The sequence below is a fragment of the Pongo abelii genome, chromosome 21 (assembly GCF_028885655.2).
Source record: "Pongo abelii isolate AG06213 chromosome 21, NHGRI_mPonAbe1-v2.0_pri, whole genome shotgun sequence".
NCBI classification, from domain to species: Eukaryota; Metazoa; Chordata; class Mammalia; order Primates; family Hominidae; genus Pongo; species Pongo abelii.
This window is the reverse complement of record NC_072006.2, coordinates 67962850-67982349: the sequence shown is the minus strand read 5'-3', so window position 1 is coordinate 67982349 and position 19500 is coordinate 67962850. Positions and strand designations below refer to the sequence as shown.

General features: G+C 54.1%; 1 protein-coding gene across 1 annotated transcript; it reads right to left on the bottom strand.

Annotated features, from left to right (window-relative positions):
• Positions 1–3629: 3629 nt before the first annotated feature.
• PPDPF (pancreatic progenitor cell differentiation and proliferation factor) lies at positions 3630–5122 on the bottom strand. Its single transcript, XM_009233819.4, has 4 exons — positions 4891–5122; positions 4422–4501; positions 4196–4273; positions 3630–4116 (listed from the first exon to the last, which is right to left on the bottom strand). The coding sequence occupies exons 2-4, from the start codon at positions 4474–4476 to the stop codon at positions 3905–3907; spliced, it is 345 nt and encodes a 114-aa protein (XP_009232094.2). The 5' UTR covers positions 4477–4501; positions 4891–5122; the 3' UTR covers positions 3630–3904.
• Between the last annotated feature and the right edge of the window lie 14378 nt (positions 5123–19500).

Below are 19500 nucleotides of genomic sequence, written 5' to 3'. Positions count from 1 at the left end.
AGCTGCTGCACCCAGCCTGGGCATGAAAGCTGTCTGTATGAGAGTTGCTGGGGAAATTTCTCTGAAGTCTGTATCAAGTTGGGCAGCTTCAGCTTACAGGGATTCGGGAAAAGAGCAGTTTTAATTTTCAGTGACTCCATGAGGAATGGTGGAAGAAAAAATTGGAAAGAGTGGTTTGGTGAGCTGTAGGCAAATATCGGAGGAAACTGAAGTTCAGGACCCGGTCCGGATCACAGGTGGGCAACAAAACCTCCAGACAGCGAACCGGGCTAGAGTCTAATAGTGGGGGCACGAGTTTTATTTTGAAACATTATTTTTCTCTCTACAGTCAACAAATTTCTTTTTCTTTTTCTTTTGAGATAGAGTTTCGCTCTTATTGCCCAGGCTGGAGTGCAATGGCTTGGTCTCGGCTCACGGCAACCTCTGCCTCCCGGGTTCAAGTGATTCTCCTGCCTCAGCCTCCCGAGTAGCTGGGATTACAGGCATGTGCCACCACGCCCAGCTAATTTTTGTATTTTCAGTAGAGATGGGGTTTCTTCATGTTGGTCAGGCTGATCTCAAACTCCCGACCTCAGGTGATCCACCCACCTGGCCTCCCAAAGTGCTGGGATTACAGATGTGAGCCACTGCACCCAGCCAACAAATTTTTTTCTTTTTTTTTTTGAGATGGAGTCTCGCTCTGTCGCCCAGGCTGGAGTGCAATGGCACAATCTTGGCTCACTGCAACCTCTGCCTCTCGGGTTCAAGTGATTCTCCTGCCTCAGCCTCCCAAGTCTCTGGGATTACAAGTGGCCGCCACCACACCCGACTAATTTTTGTATTTTTAGTAGAGATAGGGTTTTGCCATGTTGGCCAGGCTGGTCTCGAACTCCTGACCTCAGGTGATCCGCCCACCTCGGCTTCCCAAAGTGCTGGGATTACAGGTGTGAGCCACCGTGACTGGCTGCAAATTAACACATTTCTATCAAAGATAATAAAAGATTGATTTGATTGCAGAGTTAAGTTTGGCCTCAATAAATCTGGCGTGGTTATTTATGTAAGTGCAACAAGAATAGTGATTAACCACATAGGTTCTCATTTTTGTCTTGCAACAGGGCCTCACCCTGTCACCGAGGCTGGAGTGCAGTGGTACCATCATGGTTCACTGCTGCCTTGAGCTTCTGGGCTCAAGCCACCTTCCAGCCCCACCCTCCAGAGTAGCTGGGAGGACAGGCATGTGACACCACACTTGGCTAATTTATTTGTATTTTAGTAGAGAGGGAGCCCCACTATGTTGCCCAGGCCGGTCCTGAACTCCTGGGCTCAAGCAAACCTCCCATCTCAGGCTCCCAAAGTGCTGGGATTATAGGTACAGCTGACCACATGGGCTCTTTTAAAATTTGCTTTACTGGAACTTTTTTTTTTTTCCCCCTGAGACGGAGTGTTGCTCTGTGGCCCAGGCTGGAGTGCAGTGGCGCGATCTCGGCTCACTGCAAGCTCCGCCTCCCGGGTTCATGCCATTCTTCTGCCTCAGCCTCCCGCATAGCTGGGACTACAGGCGCCTGCCACCATGCCCGGCTAATTTTTTTATTTTTAGTAGAGACAGGGTTTCACTGTGTTAGCCAGGATGGTCTCGATCTCCTGACCTCATGATCCGCCCGCCTCGGCCTCCCAAAGTGCTGGGATTACAAGCGTGAGCCACCACACCCGGCCCCTGGTCACCTGCTCTGACCTAAGTCATCTTTAGCTACCTGTTCCTAACTGTCCTTCCTGCCAAACTATTCACCCCACCACTCTGGGTCACACCCCTGCTCTCTTTAAAATAGTCAATCAGAATTAGCTTAGAGTGTGCGGTCCAACCCCACCCAATAGGGGAATGACACAGCAGTAGAGGCTACATGCGTCAGGAATAAGAACCCCTTCCCCTCCGTTGTCCAGGTGTGCTCTCACCATTGCTCCATCCACGAGTCACACCCTTCTATAGAAGTAAAAATTGCCTTGCTGAGAAAATTAATGTTCGAGTGCTATTTCTTTGTGGCACCGAGGAAGCCTTTTGTTTCTAACAGGTCTCAGCCATGAAGCTTGTGATGGGTGAGGAAAAGATATAACTTCTCCTCCTACAGAGAATCTGATGACGGTGCAGCTCCCAGGAACAGGCCATGGACACCCCCAGGGTTGTGAGGTCCTCCAGCCAACGGGCCCCCTGACCCGAGGCAGGGGATGATGCCCTGGGCAGCCTGGGGCTCGGCTGCTCCCTACTCCCAGCTGCCCCTTCCAACAAGACACCAGCTCCTGGGCAGTGCCCCTCCCCCACTGACTCCAAAAGCCAGGACAGCTTCTTTCCAAGCAGGGTGGACCCACTCTTGGTCCCGACCCCAAGCCCTCCAGCTCAGCCAAGGGCAAACCCCCCTAGGCCACGTGTGGTGGGGACCTGAGCGTGGCTGGGCTCTCCCTTCAACACCAACTCCTGCTAGCCTCACAGCTGTGTGTGCATGGAGGAGGGTCTCTGTGGGCTTCATCTGGACACTGCAAAAGACTGCAGGGGGCTCAACTGCCATCAGGAGCAGCCTCCCACTCCTGGGTCCATCGGAGGCTCCCCCACCCAGCCTCAGCACTGACCACCGGCTTGGATGGCTGGGTGAGGCTGCCTCCACCCTGTGGACAGGACAAAGGCTCAGCTATCAGAGGCCACAAGCCAGATGCCTTCCCACCAGCTTCCCACCAACTTGTGCAGCTATTTATAGTGCAGTGGAGCAGGGTACTAGGCAGGGAGCACCCACTGATCCCCACTCCTCCCCAGAGTCCCTCCCCCACCACTGAACCCCACCCTTCCCCACCCCACGGAGGCCCCTCCACTCACCATGTCCCTGGCCACACATGAAGTCTCCAGCTATCTCACTGACTCGCACCCACTCACTAAGCTGCCTCTCAACAGAACTGAGTCAATCCCTGTGGGCTCCTGGCAGAGGTGTGGGGACACCACCCACCTTGGTTATGGAGAAGTCTACTGAGCTCACAGCCCATGCGCTCCTGTGTGTGGACCCCCACCCCTGCTGGCCTGCAGGACTCCCGGGCTCCAACACTCCATGCCTATACCAGGCCAGAATGATGCAGCCACCATCCCCGTTCCTGCACCCTCTCACCTTTAAGCTGGGCTGCCTGTGGCAGGAAGACCCCTCCAGGGTGCCTGCAGCCCCTACCCCTCAGCCTGTCTTGGGGTAACACCCCTGTGGGAGATCCTTGGGAGACACCTACCAGCAGGAACCAGGTCCCTCCAGAGTGAGGGCTTCCCAGCTCACAGCCAGAGGCTACTCCCCCCGCAGGCCCTCGAGTAAGGGGCCCGAATCCCTCAGAGGCCCAGCCCTCCTTGCTCCTTTTCCCCCCGCTGAAGGTGGTACGGGGGCCCACCTCAGTGGCTGCCCTGGGCCCTGCTTATCCAGCTCCAGGACTGCCTGCTGTCCAAGGCTCCCCGGAAGCAGCAGCGAACCCCACCCTTCTCAGCCCCAGCAGTGGCCTCACAGCGTGAGGAGGCCCAGAAAGGCCTGGGAGCAGGGCCAGCCCCCATCAGGGAGTGAGGTCGGGAGGGATTCAGCCATTTCTCACACTCAAATGGAACCTCGGGCCACATAGCTCAGGCACACACCATCGGGGCCACTGGCTGCTTGGAGTTTATTTTCCGCTTGGCGCCAGGTGCACAGTTCCAGGTGTCAGGAGTGCTGGGGCCGGGCGGTAGAGAGCGGGGCTCTCACTCCTTTTTGGTGTCTGCTGTGTTGATGCGAAGGTCCGCTTGCTGCAGCCGCCTAGTCTACAGGGTGGGGGTTGGAGATGGGGAGGGGGACGGCGGTGGGGAGTGGGGAGAGGGGCGGGGAGGGGCTCTGGTGGACTAGCGCCTCCGCAGGCCTGGGGCTGGTGGCAACCGCTCAGGTCAGGACGGGGGCCCAGCGCTGGCTGTGCTGGACTGACCGCCGGGCGGCTTCCTCGGGGCGTCCCGAGCCAGGCCACAGGTGGTCATGCTGCTGGAGGCCTGGGGGGGTTCCGAGTGCTCTGCGGACTCCAACACCGTGGCCATGAACGGGAGGGTGGACTTCCCGAAAAACAAGCTGGCCCACCAATGACCCGGGTCAGCCTTGGGGAGACCTGAGAGAAGCGAAATGGGATCTTGATGCTGCCAGCTCCTGGCGGGGGCGGGGGGAGAGAGGGGCGGTCCTGCACTCACCTGGGGGGTGGGGAATAGCTTCCCCGGGGCACTCGGTACTGCTGCAGGAGCTGTTGCTGGAAGTGGAACCCAGGCGGCCTGGAGAGGAGAGGTCCCGTCAGCAACGCGGGGCGCGGAGCCCCCCAGCCCACCGGCCTTCAGGCCGAGCACTGGTTCCGCAGCCTGCACGGGGACGGCACTGGCGCCAGCAGAGCATCTACGTGGATGGGGAGCAGGAGCTACTCACGCCGGTAGTAGTCGTGGGTGGCCACGAGCGAGCCGCTGGAGGGGATGGCCGCCATGCTCTAGCTTGCTGGCTGGTGGGATCTGCGCATGGGGGTCGAGGAGCCCCTCGGGTCAGCTGGCTTCCCTCATGAAGGGCGCTCCCCAGCGGGTGGAGCCGCCGCGCTGGGTTATTTACCGAGGCGGGGCTCCCCAGCTCCCGGGACCGCCTTCGCCGCGCGGGGCGCGGGCGGCTCCAACCAGCCCAAACCGGCCGAGCGGGTAGAACAAAGGCGCTTTGTGCGCGGGGCCCCGGCCCAGACGTCGGGAACCTGGTGGGCGCCGTCCCAACCCGCCCGACCCGACAGGAGACCGCCCGGGACCCCGAGCCCAGCGCTCGCCAGGCGGAGAGGAGAGAAGCCCCCGGCCCAGCCCCTCCCCGCGCCCCCCGCCCCTCGGGCCTGCTCGTCCCACCCGCGCGCCGCGCCCCTCACCTGGGCGGCGACCCCTCGCGGGCCTCGGCGCACGATCACGGGTGGCGGGGACGGGGGCGCTAGGCCACGGAGCCCATTTGCAGAGGAGACCGCCGGACACCGCGCCACGACAGAGACGCGCGCGCGCGCGGGGTGCGCACGCGCGGACGCACCCACTTATATCCGCGGGGAACCGCGGCGCGTCACGGAGGGCGGGGCGCACCGGCTCCTCCCCGGGCCCTACCCGGCCCCGGCCCCGCCCCCTCCCTGGCCCCGGCCCCGCCCCCTCCCTGGGCCCCACTCGGTCCCGCCCCCTCCCTGGGCCCCACTCGGTCCCGCCCCCTTCCTGGGCCCTGGCGAGGCCGCACCCGCAGCTTCCACCTCGGTCTGACTCCCGCCATCTGGCTTGGGCTGAGCCCAGCCCCGCGGCGTTCGTTTTGGGGCGGCCCGGCCGGGCCTGGGTCTGCAGGGGCTAAAAGACTCCGCGCCCGGGTCCGGGAGCCCAGCCCCCGCCCCTCTCTCGGGCCCAGGCCCCCGCCTCGGACTCGTCTCGGAGCCCCGCCTGGTCCAGCCCGGCCCGTCCTCTTCAGCCCCTGTGGAGGCGACGGGGGCGCCGGGCGGGCCAAAAAGTGCTGCGTGCGCGGAGCCCTCCGGCCCGGCCTCCAGGGACTTCGCAGCCAGAGGAACTTGGATCCCTCCCGAGCTCATCTCACAGCTCCGGCAGCTCCGGAACCTGCACCCAAGTTCCCCAGCTCCACGCCGCGCCTGCTGCCCGCAGGGGGCGGTGAAAGGGTGGGTGGATGGAGGGGCAGTGGGAGGCGGGGCCCAGAAGGACAGGGGGGCGGATTGGGGTGGGTGAGGTGAGTCTCCAGTCGCTGGAGGCAGAGGCTGGTCCCCACTGCTCAGAGACCCCGTGTTTGGGAAGCCCAGAGCGTTCCCGGCAGGGACCTGGGGCCCTGGGGACGGTCCGCTATGCCAGTCAGGAGGGGGCGCGTTTTCCCTTCCCAGGTAGAAAGGCGTCCTCCCTCTCCTCCTCCCCCCCCCCGCTGAATCCTCCCCACACCTCCCTCGGCCCCGCAGGGGAAGTCGGCCTGCCCCTACGGAAATCCCGTTTCTTTACACACCCGGTCCTGGCTGGGCGGTGTCTTCCCCGTGGAGGAGAGGGTCCGGGAGGTCCGTGGGGCGGCGCAGTCCGAGGGCTTCGGGAGTCAGCCCGGGTGGATTTGTTTCGTGGCTCTCGTTGCTGGCTGGGACGGCCGTGTGCCCGTGTTGTTCCGGAGATCGAGGCCAACGGACGCCGTACTCTGTCCTCGCCGGGTGCTCAGTGAGGACCCAGAGCTGGGGAGGGACCCTGGGAGGCCCCTGAGCAAGACTTGAAGGGACGCCCTTGTGCCCCCTGAGCACGTGGGGAAGGCGCTGTCCTGGGCCCTGCACCTCTTTGTGTGTTCATTGGACGAGTGCGTTAAGCACCTACTATGTGCACATGACCGAGCCAAGCGCAGGGAACCGTAAACCAAAGGAGAACGGCCTTCCTGTGGGGAGCAGTGCAGAGGCTGTGGGGGGTGGGGAGGGCTCAGGTTTCAGCTGAGGTCTGCGGACGAAGGGGGAGCTCGGTGCCGGGGAGCAGTGCCAGGACCTGCGATGGGAGAGGTGTGCAGCCCCGAGGGGTCACTGATGAGGCAGACGGGTCAGTCGGGTTGACACTCAGAGGGTGGAACTTTCTGGCAAGACCCAGGCTTGTCTCCGGAGGCTTGCACTGCTGGTCTGAAGGACCGGCAGCCCAGGGCTGGCCCGCCATAGCCTCCTGCATCCGTGTGGGCCACGGGTACTTCCCCGGACCACCCCTCACATAGGCTTCAAATGGACCGCGGCTTCAGGGTCAAGACAGCGCAGCAGCCTGGGCAGGGGGTGGGAGACACTTGCAGCCCAGGAAGTGGGGGTGGGGCCTGGGACGCAGGCCACCACATCTCTGAAGCCGTGAGCTGCCCATGCTGAACCCCAGGCATGGTGGTTACCTGAGCCGGGGTACAGCTGGGTGGGGTGAGGGCTGGTGCCAAACCTTGGGGTCCTGGCCAGGACTCTCGGAGCAGTACTGCCCCAGGGTGGGCAAAGGGAGTGGGACCGCCGGGTCAGGTCTCCTGTGGCCGATCCATCCCATGGGGGGCTCTGAGCACAGAGGGCCGGGCCTTGGGGAGTTCCCTGGAGAAGGGGGCTGGCTTAGGGCCCTCGCAGGGGTCTGGAGGCCTCTCCTGGTCGGGCTGGGGGCTGCTTTTGGCCTTGTTTGGGTCGGGCGCAGTACCTGTGGGCAGAGATGGGGTAGCCACGGCGCCCCACCCTTGCCCTTGGCAGCTCAGGAACTAAGGCTGGGTAAATGCAGTGTGAGCACCAGAGCAGGGAGGGGCTCTGGGTGGCAGGGCCAGTGTGTATGAAGGCCCCAGGGCCCGAAGGAGCTGCGGTGGTGGTGGGTATGGGGAGGCTGGAGCTAGGTTTCGCCTGGGCAGCATCTGCTCCCTAGTGGGGCTGAGGCTCTGTTCTTCCCTCTGGCCTCCCCAGGCTGGCTCAGGCCTGGGCAGCTGTCGGGGCAGGGAAAAGAAAGGGGCCAGGCAGAATGCCGACTCACCGCTTTGCTTGGGGTCCTGAGACCCCCTCCTCTGGACCTCAAGAAGCTACAGAACTCCCACCCCCGACACAGAGCTGTGCCCACCCTCAGGATGGAGTCACCTCGACCATCCCAGAAGAGGGCCAGGGCTGCCGAGGGGCCGTGAGACTAGGGGGACGCTCAGGACGCCCCTGTCTCAGGCTGGAGTTGCAACTCCCTCGAGTGGGGGCTGGGAGACCTGCTGTTGTATCTTCAAGAGCCAATCATTGGCAGTTAGTAGGGAGACGTTTGGTGCTGTTGGATTAGACGGAGCTCCATTCATACTGACCCCGCAGCTCTGGCCAGCAGAGCCTCCCATGGCCAGCTCCGGACGCCGACACCTTCTCTCACTGGGGCCAGGCCTATGCTGGGCAGGGACACCAGGCAGGGCCACAGGCCACAGCCTGTCTCTAGCCAAGGGCAAGGCTAGCTGTGCCCTGGGGTCAGCCTGTGCCAGGCCGGGTCTGGGACCCTGCAGGGAGCAAGGTACTCAGTTGGCTGCATTGTGGTCACCTCCTGACAGGGGCTCTGTCCTGTTAGAACTGTACCAGGCCAGTCCTCAGGGGCAGACGCTGAGACAGGGTTTGGGTTGCAGAGTGAGTACTGGTGATCAGCACTTGGGAAGGGGTGGGGAGGTTGCAGGGCTGGGCGGGGACTGTAGGGGTGGCCTGCGTTGGGCTTGGCTGGCACAGCCTTTGTGGCTTGCTTGGACCCATATGCGGCTGCCCAGGGACGGGAGACCCTGGTGAGGTGTCTGTGGCCCCAGCCCACCCTGAAGGAGCCATGAGGCTGACTGCCGACCACGCTGGACAGCAAGGCCTTCTGAGGTCTCCCGCTTCCCTCTAGGCCGGCCTGACCCAGCTCACCTCATTCTCAACCTCACCCATCAACATCAATCACAGAGCGTCTGAAAGGAGGGATTTTCATTTTCCTTTAAAGTGAAAAGGTAAAAACTGCACTTACTAAGCCAGGCCGGTGGGGGCTCTCTGAGCCCCTCTGCACAGGAAGCCTCAGAGACACCACATGGTGTTCCCGGGGCATCCTGGCCAAGGTGGGAGAACGCTGATGGGCCCATTGGGTCCCCCAACCTCCGTGAGGACCCGCGGGATGCCCTCAGGGGCCGCCCCATGGTTCTCATCTCCTCTGAAGTGCAGTGGAGGCGGCAGACGACACTGGCCCACATCCTTGTCGGGCGGAGGGGCTGCCGACTGGCCCCTGGCCGTGGCTCTTGCTGGGAGCCACGTGGTCTGGGCTTGGACCCACATCCACCTCTTGCTGGCTGCCTGCTCTTGCCAGTGGCTGAGCCTGGCTTCCCCCATGACAGTGGCTGCAGACAGAGGGGACCCATGCCACCAGGCAGGGTGAGCTCAGGGAATGCCAGCTCTCCTCCTCTGGCTCTGAGGGGTTCAGCGGTGCCCTTGGTGTGTCTGGGGGCTTTTGGGAAGTCCCAGGTCTGGGCTCTGGGTCAGGAAGCAGGAGCAAGGAGAGACACTGCACCCGAGCCTCCCCAGCTGCAGGAAATGGGGACAGAAAAGCTAAGCGGACGGAAGATGCATTGTACGCAAGCTACAGGAGGCCGGTCCAGCCCCGGTTGCTGCTGGGATGTGATCATTGGCAGGGATGAAATTGACGGGGACGGTCAGCTGGAGAAGACAGGACACAGCTGGACGAGAGCAGGGACGGCCACAGGCTTCCCACAGGGTGGGAGGGAAAGGCTTCCAGTCCCACTCGTAAGGGCTACTTGCCACCCTGTAGCCACTGTCTCCTCCCTTGTGGACAGGACGATGGTGACACCTTGTTATGGTTGGGTTAACATATATATGTTAACAATGTGTTAACCCCAGTGTGTGGGGAGGACTAGATGGGAGAGGCCCCTAGTGCAGAGGCTCACGGCCTTGCTCGGCCCCTGGGAGCTGTCGCCACTTGCACTGTGCTCCTCCCACAAGTGTCTGGGGGCGAGGTGAGAGTTCTGCCAAAGCCGGAGCCAGGGTTGGACCCCCGGAGCTCCTTGGTCGGCCCCTGGAGGGAGAGTGGTGTGTTCGCACCACGGCCCCGGTGGCCCAGCTCTGCCCATCTTCATCCCAGGTGGCAGCAGCTACCCAGCTCTCTGGCTGGTGCGTGTTAGACGGTGTCACCATCTGCAGAAGAAAACAGAAGTGTGACTAATATTTGATGGACGCCTGCTATGCCGGCAGCACCTGATGCGGCAGGTGAAGTCCCAGGGGCAGCGGCCAAGGCTCCCTGTTCCTCAGTGTCCCTGCCCGTGAGATGGGCATAGCTAACTCCTGTGGCCACCTTGAGGGTAAGCTGCTTCCTGCAGGTGCTTGGACCAGTATCTGGCACGGGGCAGGTGCTCAGTGAAAGTTTCTTATTAATCCCTGCACCTTTCACTGTTGGAAGTAACTCAGGACATTGGCTTGGTGGTTACACAAGCACTGTGGGAGAAGGTGGTGTATCTGTTCACCCTGGGTCCCAGTGGCTGAGGCAGAGCCAGCCATGCAGGAGGTAGATGTCCAATATGTATATTGGATGGAAGATTGAATTGCATAATAAAATATATTAAAGATTTCCAGAGTGGAGGGTTGAGGAGGTCAACAAACCCTCTCCCCAAAATGTACCTGTAAATCTGAACAAAAGTCAGAAACAACCATTTCAGTGCTTTGGAATTTAACCAAAGGCAAACAGCAAACCAAGGAGTGTTTATTCATCAAAGAGCCACGCGCTGTGGTCCCAGCCACTCGGGAAGCTGAGGCAGGAGGGTCATGGAGCCCAGGAGCTGGAAGCTGCAGTGAATTACGATGGCACCTGCTCTCCAGCCTGGGTGACAGAGAGAGACCCCGTCTCTAAAAAGAATAAAACCCTTGACTTCAGGATAAAATCCAAAATTACTTGGCATAACTGAACCAGGAAAATCTCAACTTAAATGGAAAACGAGGCCGGGCGCGGTGGCTCACGCCTGTAATCCCAGCACTTTGAGAGGCCGAGGCGGGTGGATCACGAGATCAGGAGATGGAGACCATCCTGGCTAACACGGTGAAACCCCGTTTCCACTAAAAAAATACAAAAAAATTAGCTGGGCGTGGTGGCGGGCACCTGTAGTCCCAGCTACCCGGGAGGCTGAGGCAGGAGAATGGTGTGAACCCAGGAGGTGGAGCTTGCAGTGAGCCAAGATTGTGCCACTGCACTCCAGCCTGGGTGACAGAGCGAGACTCTGTCTCAAAAAAAAAAAAAAAAAAAAAAAAAAAAAAAAAAAGAATAAAACCCTACACTTTAGGATAAAATCCGAAATTACTTGGCATAAGTGAACCAGGAAAATCTCAATTGCCGGGCATGGTGGCTCACGCCTGTAATCCCAGCACTTTGGGAGGCTGAGGCAGGCAGATCACCTGAAGTCAGGGGTTTGAGACCAGCCTGACCAACGTGGTGAAATACCATCTCTACTAAAAATACAAAAATTAGCTGGGCATGGTATCAGGCACCTGTAATCCCAGCTACTTGGGAGGCTGAGGCAGGAGAATCTCTTGAACCCGGGAGGTGGAGGTTGCAGTGAGCTGAGATCACACCATTCCAGCCTGGGCGACAGAGCAAGACTCCATCTCCAAAATAATAATAATAATAATAATAATAATAATAATACAAAATTAGCCAGGCGTGGTGGTGCATGCCTGTAATCCCAGCTACTCAGGAGGCTGAAGCGGGAGAATTGCTTGAAACCGGGAGGTGGAGGTTGCAGTGAGCTGAGATTGCACCATTGCACTCCAGCCTTGGCTACAAGAGTGAAACTCCATCTCAAAAAAAACCCGAAAAAACAAGTAAATGGAAAACAACATTCAGCAAATGCTAACACTGAGATGGCACAGACGCTGGGATTTGTAAAAATTCACCAACATGCAGTTGTAAGCCCCTTACATCAAGCGATAGACAGTGAGCGTTTGACAAAATTCAGCATGCGTTCATGGTGAACATCTCAGCGAAGCGCGAACAGCAAACAACTTCAATCTAAGAAAGAGCTCTGATGAAGCATTTACAGCCAGCGCTGTTCTGAGGTGAGAGAATCCTTTTCCCAGGACTGAGAGCAGGACGAGCACATCCAGTCCTACTCCTATTATCAACATTTACCGTCCGGGCGCAGTGGCTCACAACTGTAATCCCAGCACTTTGGGAGGCCAAGGCGGATGGATCACTGGAAGTCATGAGGTCGAGACCAGCCTGGCCAAGGTGGTGAAACCCCATCTCTACTAAAAAACAAACAAACAAGCAAACAGACAAAAAACATGCTAGGCGTGGTGGTGTGTGCCAGTAGTCCCAGCTACTCAGGAGACTGAGGCAGGATTGCTTGAACCCAGGAGGTAGAGGTTGCAGTGAGCCGAGATCATGCCACTGCACTCCAGCCTGGGTGACACAGACCCTGTCTCAAAAAACAAAAACAATAACAACAACAACAAAAAAACCATCTATTGGAAGTCTTAGCCAGTAAAATAAAACAAGAGAAGCAAAGTACAGGCATACAGATTGAAAATGGAGAAATAAAACTGTCCCGATTCCCAGACAACATGATTGTCTATGTAGAAAAATCCCAAGGAATCTACAAAAAAGCAAACTCAATGAATAAGTGACGTTAGCAAGATTGCAATATACAAAGTCAACATGCAAAGATCCATTGTATTTGACATGATCTGGCTGTGAGTCCCCACCTGCATGTTGAACTGTGATCCCCAGTGTTGGAGGTGGGGCCTGGTGGGAGGTGATTGGGTCAGGGGGTGGTTTCTGTTTTCTTTTTTTGAGACAGAGTCTCACTTTGTCTCCCAGGCTGGAGTGCAGTGGCCCGATCTCGGCTCACTGCAACCTCCGTCTCCTGGGTTCAAGCAATTCTCCTGCCTCAGCCTCCCGAGTAGCTGGGACTATAGGCGCCTGCCACCATGCCTGGCTAATTTTTTTTTTTTTTATATATTTTTAGTGGAGACGGGGTTTCACCATATTGGCCAGGCTGGTCTCAAACTCCTGACCTCGTGATCCGCCTGCCTTGGCCTCCCAAAGTGCTGGGATTACAGGTGTGAGCCACTGCGCCCGGCCTCATGGTGGTGGTTTCTAATGGTTTAGCACCATCCCCAAGTGCTGTCTGGTTATAGAGTTCTCATGCGACCTGGTGGTTTGAAAGTGTGTAGCAACTCCCCCTTCACTCTCTCCTGCTGTCACGTGAAGATGTGCTTGCTTCCCGTTTGCCTTTCACCATGATTGTAAGTTTCCTGAGGCCTCCTGTACAGGCTGTAGAACTGTGAGTCAATTAAACCTCTTTTCTTTATAAATTACCCAGTCTTAGGTAGTTCTTTATAGCAGTGCAAGGACAAACTAATACAGTATTTCTACCAGCAATGTACAGTTAGAATCAGAAATTTAAAAAAATGAAATGTTAATGAAAGTATCAAAGAAGACCCAGGTAAATGGAGAGACATGCCGTGTTCCTGGGTTTTGGACTCAACAGTAGAGATACTGATTTTTGCCATGTTAATTTATACATTTAATGCAATTCCAATACAAATCTCAGCCACATTTTCTGAAGATATAGACAAGGAGTTCCCACGATTAAAATGGAAAGATGAACTAGAACAACTACAACAATTCTGAAAAATAACGATACAGAGGCCGGACGCGGAGGCTCACGCCTATAATCCTAGCACTTTGGGAGGCCGAGGCAGGTGGATCACTTGAAGTCAGGAGTTCAAGACCAGCCTGGGCAACATGGTGAAATCCCGTCTCTACAAAAAATACAAAAATTAGCCAGGCCTGGTGGTGCACACCTGTAATCCCAGCTACTCAGGAGGCTGAGGCAGAAGAATTGCTTGAACCTGGGAGGTGGAGGTTGCGGTGAGCAGAGATCACACCACTGCACTCCAGCCTGGGTGACAGAGTGAGACTCTACCTCAAAGATAATGATATAGAGGAATTAATGCTACCTCAATAATTTTTGTTGAGGTAAAATTCCCATATCATAAAATTAAGCATTTTAAAATATGCAATTCAGTAGCATCATGGAACACTCACAATGCAGTGCACCCATCACCTCTGACTAGTTCCAAAACATTTCATCTCCCCAAAAGGAAACCACACCCATTAAACAGTCTCTTCCCCTGTCCCCGTCCCCAGCCCCTGGCAACCACTAATATGTTTTCTGTGTCTCTGAATTTACCTATTCTGAACATATCATACAAATGGAATCATACGAGTTGTGCCTTTTGTTTCTGTTTTTTCACCCAGTTTTCTAGATTCATTTTTTGTGGCTGAATAGCATTCCTTTGTGTGGATAGACCACATTTCTCTCTCCATCCATTGATGGACGTCGGTTGTTTCCACCTTTTGGATATTATAATTAGTGCCATTGCAAACATTCCATGTATAAGTTTTTGTTTGAATACGTGTTTTCAACTTTTTTGGGTCTGTACTTAGGAGTGGAATTGCTGGCTGACACATTGCTGTCTATGTTTAACTTACTGAGGAACTGCCAGACTGTTTTCCGCAGTGGCTGGAACATTTTATGTTGCTACCAGCAGTGGAAGAGGCTTCCCATGTCTCCACATTTTTGCCAACCTTGATATTTTTCATATTTCTGATTATAGCCACCTTAGAGAGTGTGAAGTGGTGTCTTACTGTGGTTTTGATTTGCATTTTCCTAATGACTAATGATATTGAGTATCTTTGTATCTGCTTATCGACTATTTGGGCATCTTCCTTGGATAAATGTTTATTCGGACCCTTTGCCCATTTTACTTTGGGTTTTTGTCTTTCTGTTGTTGAGTTGTAAGAGTCCTTTGAATATTCGGAACGCTGGACCCTTATCTGCTGTGATTCGCAAATATTTTCCCCCATTCTGTAGATTCTCTTTTCATTCTCTTGACAGTGTCCTTTGATGCTCAAAAGTTTTTAATTTTGGCAAAGTCCAGTTACCTGCTTTTTCTTACTTTGCTTGTGGTTTTAGTGTCTTATCTAAGAAGGTCATGAACAATTTACCTATTTTTTGAGACAGGGTCTTCCTCTGTTGCCCACGCTGGAAGGCAATGGCACATTCTCAGCTGACTGCAGCCTTGACCTCCAACGCTCAAGGGATCCTTCCATATCAGCCTCCCTGGTAGCTGGGACTACAGGGGCACACAACCACTCTCAGCTAATTTCTTACTTTGTTGTAGAGATGTGATCTTTCTATGTTGCCCAAGCTGGTCTTGAACTCCTGGGCTCAAGTGATCCTCCCACCTTAGCCTCCCAAACTGCTGGGGGATTACAGGCATGAGCCACTGCATCCAGCCTACACCTATGGTTTCTTCAAATGGTATTATATTTTTATTAGATCACATATTGATATATAGGTGAGAGAAGAACCCGGCTTCATTATATTGATTGACAGGTGAGGGAAGAACCCGGCTTCATTATATTGATTGACAGGTGAGGGAAGAGCAGGCTTCATTATATTGATTGACAGGTGAGGGAAGAGCCGGCTTCATCGTATTGATTGACAGGTGAGGGAAGAGCCGGCTTCATCGTATTGATTGACAGGTGAGGGAAGAGCCGGCTTCATCGTATTGATTGACAGGTGAGGGAAGAGCCGGCTTCATTATATCGATAGACAGGTGAGGGGAGAGCCGGCTTCATCGATTGACAGGTGAGGGGAGAGCCGGCTTCATCGTATCGATTGACAGGTGAGGGAAGAGCCGGCTTCATTATATTGATTGACAGGTGAGGGAAGAGCCAGCTTTATTATATTGATTGACAGGTGAGGAAAGAGCTGGCTTCATCATATTGATTGACAGGTGAGGGAAGAGCCGGCTTCATCATATTGATTGACAGGTGAGGAAGAGCCGGCTTCATCATATTGATTGACAGGTGAGGGAAGAGCCTGCTTCATTGTATTGATAGACAGGTGAGGGGAGAGCCGGCTTCATTATATCGATATACAGGTGAGGGAAGAGCCGGCTTCATCATATTGATTGACAGATGAGGGAAGAGCCGGCTTCATCGTATTGATTGACAGATGAGGGAAGAGCCAGCTTCATCATATTGATTGACAGGTGAGGGAGGAGCCGGTTTCGTTATAGTCCAGGTGGATATGCAGATTTCCCAACATCATTTGTTGAAAAGACTATTCTTTCCATATAGGACCTCATTTTATTTTATTTTACTTTTTATTTTATTTTTTTGAGATGGAGTCTCACTCTGTTGCCCAGGCTGGAGTGCGGTGGTGCAATCTTGGCTCACTGCAGCCTCCTGGGTTCAAGCGATTCTCATGCCTCAGCCTCCCGAGTAGCCGGGATTACAGGCATGTACCACCACGCCCCGCTAATTTTTGTAGTTTTAGTAGAGATGGGGTTTCACCATGTTGGCCAGGCTGGTCTCGAACTCCTGGGCTCAGGGATCTGCCCGCCTCAGGCTCCCAAAGTGCTGGGATTCTGGGCGTGAGCCACTGCACCCGGCCATGATCTCATTTTAGAAATTGCTACAAAATCGCAATATTCAAGACAGTGTGCGATAACAAGATGTCTTAGACAAACAAAAATAACAGAATAAAACAAAACAAGACAGTGAGGGCCGGACACCTGCCCAACATGGTGAAACCCCATCTCTACTAAAAATACAAAAATTAGCTGGGCGTGGTGGTGCGTGCCTGTAATCCCAGCTACTTGGGAGGCTGAGGCGGGAGAATTGCTTGAACCCAGGAGGCGGAGGTTGCAGTGAGCTGAGATCATGCCACTGCACTCCAGCCTGGCGACATAGCGAGACTCTGTCTCAAAAAAAAAAAAAAAAAAACAAGACAGTGAGGTGTTGGTGAGGAGACAGACACAGACATCAGTGTAACAGGTTGGAGTCCAGAGACAGCCTCACACAAATGCGACCAAATGTTCTCTGAGGAAGGCACTATAGTGATTTGACAGAGCAAGTATAATCTTTTTTGCCAGGCACAGTGGCTCACGCCTGCAATCCCAGCACTTTGGGAAGCTGAGGCGGGCAGATCACTTGAGCCCAGGGGTTAGAGACCAGCAGGGGTAACATGGCGAGAACTTGTCTCTACAAAAAATAGCTGGGCTTCGTGGCACGTGCCTATAGTCCCGGCTACTCAGGAGGCTGAAGTGGGAGGATCGCTTGAGCCCAAGAGGCAGAGGTTGCAGTGAGCTGAGATCATGCCACTGCACTCCACCCTGGGCAACAGAGTGAGTCCTTGTTTCAAAAAAAAAGAGTATAATCTTTTCAACAAATGGTGCTGGAAGAATTTGACATTCACATGCAAAAATAAAAATAAAAATAAAAAAACCAACCAACCAAACAAAAACCTTGACCTAAATCTCACATATTATACAAAGATTAACTATACAAATGGATAATGTATCTAAATATAAAATGTAAACTATAAACATTTAGAAGAAAGTACAAGAGATAATCTTTGTGACCTGAGTAGCCAATATTAAAAGCATGATCCATTTAAGAAAAATGTGGATAAACTGGACTTCACTGAAATAAAAAACTTGTATTGTGAATGACCCTGACAATGAGATTAGAAAGACAAGCCACAGACTTCGAGAAAATATGTGCAAATCACAGAACTGACAAAGGACTTGTATCCACAATACATAGAAAACTCTCAAGACTCAACACCAAAAAATAAAAATAAACAATTCAATTTAAAACTTGGCCAAGGGGCTGGGCGCCGTGGCTCACGCCTGTAATCCCAGCACTTTGGGAGGCCGAGGCGGGCGGATCAGGAGGTCAGGAATTCGAAACCAGCCTGACCAACATGGCAAAACCCCGTCTCTACAAAAAATACAAAATTTAGCCGGGTGTGGTGGCGTGTGCCTGTAGTCCCAGCTACTCAGGAGGCTGAGGCAGGAGAATCACTTGAACCTGGGAGGCAGAGGTTGCAGTGAGCCGAGATTGCGCCACTGCACTCCAGCCTGGACAACAGAGTGAGACTCCATCTCAAAAAAAAAAAAAAAAAAAAGGGTCAAGGATTTGAATAGACATTTCTGCAAAGAAGACATGCAAATGGCTAAAAGTTACACGAAAAGATCCATAGGGTTAGTCGTTAGGAAAATGCAAATCCAAACCCCAGTGAGACAGCACTTCACACCCAGCAGAGCGCTGATAAAAAGACACACAATAATAAAAGCAGAGGAATGGAAACCCTGCTACACAGCTGCTGGGACTGTGAAATGGTGTAACCACTTTGGAAAACATTTTGGCAGTTCCTCAAAAGGTTAAATGTAGTCACAGGATTTTGCTCTTCAATATCTACCCGGGATAAGTGAAAACATGTGTCCACACACAAAAAACTTGTACGCCCATAGAGCATTATTCATATTAGCTAAAAAGTGGAAACAGGCTGGGTGCGGTGGCTCATGCCTGTAATCCCAGCACTTTGGGAGGCCAAGGTGGGCGGATCACCTGAGGTCAGGAGTTCGAGACCAGCCTGGCTAACATGGCGAAACCCTGTCTCTACTAAAAATACAAAAATTAGTCGAGTGTGGTGGCAGGTGCCTGTAATCCCAGCTACTTGGGAGGCTGACTGAGGCAGGAGAATCGCTTGAACCCGGGAGGCAGAGGTTGCAGTGAGCCGAGATTGCACCACTGCACTCTAGCCTGGACCACAGAGCAAGACTCTGTCTCAAAAAAAAAAAAAAAAAAAAAAGTGGAAACAACCCAAATGTCCATCAACTGATGAATGATGAACGAAATGTGGCCCATCCCTACAGCAGAGGATTGTCTGGCAATAAGAAAGAAGAAAGCACTGACACAAGCTGTGACGCAGAGAAACCAAACCCGGAAGCAGCCAGTCAGCAAAGACCACACACTGCGCGCGGTTCCGTTCATACGAAACGCCCAGAACAGGCAAATGCATGGAGCCAGAAGGCAGATGAGTGGTTGCCCAGGGCTTGGTTAGAGGTGGAAGAGGAATGGGGACTGATTACTAAATGGTACAAGGTTTCTTTTCGGGGTGATGAAATGTTCTAAAATTAGATTATGGCGATGGTTGCTCAGCTCTGTAAATATGCTAAGAGCCATTGCATCATGCACTTTAAATGGGTGAATATTATGGCATGTAAATGATATCTCAATAAAGCTGTTTTTAAAAAAGGATAAAAGGCCGGGTGCAGTGGTTCATACCTATAATCCCAGCACTTTGGGAGGCCGAGGCAGGTGGATCACCTGAGGTCAGGAGTTCGAGACCAGCCTGGCCAACATGGAAAAACCCTGTCTCTACTAAAAAAAAAAAAAAAAAAAAAAAAAAATTAGCCGGGGTGGTGGCGCACGCCTGTAATCCCAGCTACTCAGGAGGCTGAGGCAGGAGAATCGCTTGAACCTGGGAGGCGGAGGTTACAGTGAGCCGAGATCACACCACTGCACTCCAGCCTGGGCAACAAGAGCAAAACTCCGTCTAAAAAAAAAAAAAAAAAAGGATAAAAGACTTAATGGGAGCTTCACCAAAGACCATGAAATGGTCTAACCAGCCCATGAAATGTTCTTCAACAACATTAGGGAAATGCAAATTAAAAGCACCATGAGAGGCCACCTATGAGAGCAGCTAAAAAAAAAAAAATTCCAAACACCAAGGACGCCAAGTGCTGCAGCGGCCGTGAGGCTCCGGGAACTCCCCTGGGGGTGCAGACGGTGCGGATTTCCCTCCCGAAGCCAGGTCGGTGGCTTCTGGTGAAGGGAAACCTGTGCCTGGCGTATGACCCAGCAATTCCGCTTCTGAGCATTTATCCAAGACAAATTCAAACAGGTTTACATTAAAAGACGGTACACAGATGTTTATGGGAGCTCTATTCATAGCTGCCCAACCTGGAAACATTGCAGGTGTCCTTCTGCAGGTGAACAGAGACTGTGGTGTGTTGTGTACGAGATACTGCTGAGTGACAGAAGGAACGAGCCGTCGATCTGTGAAACCCCCTGGGTGGGTCTCCACAGCGCTGTGCTGAGTCAGAAAAGCCAGACCTCAACGCAACCCGGTGCGT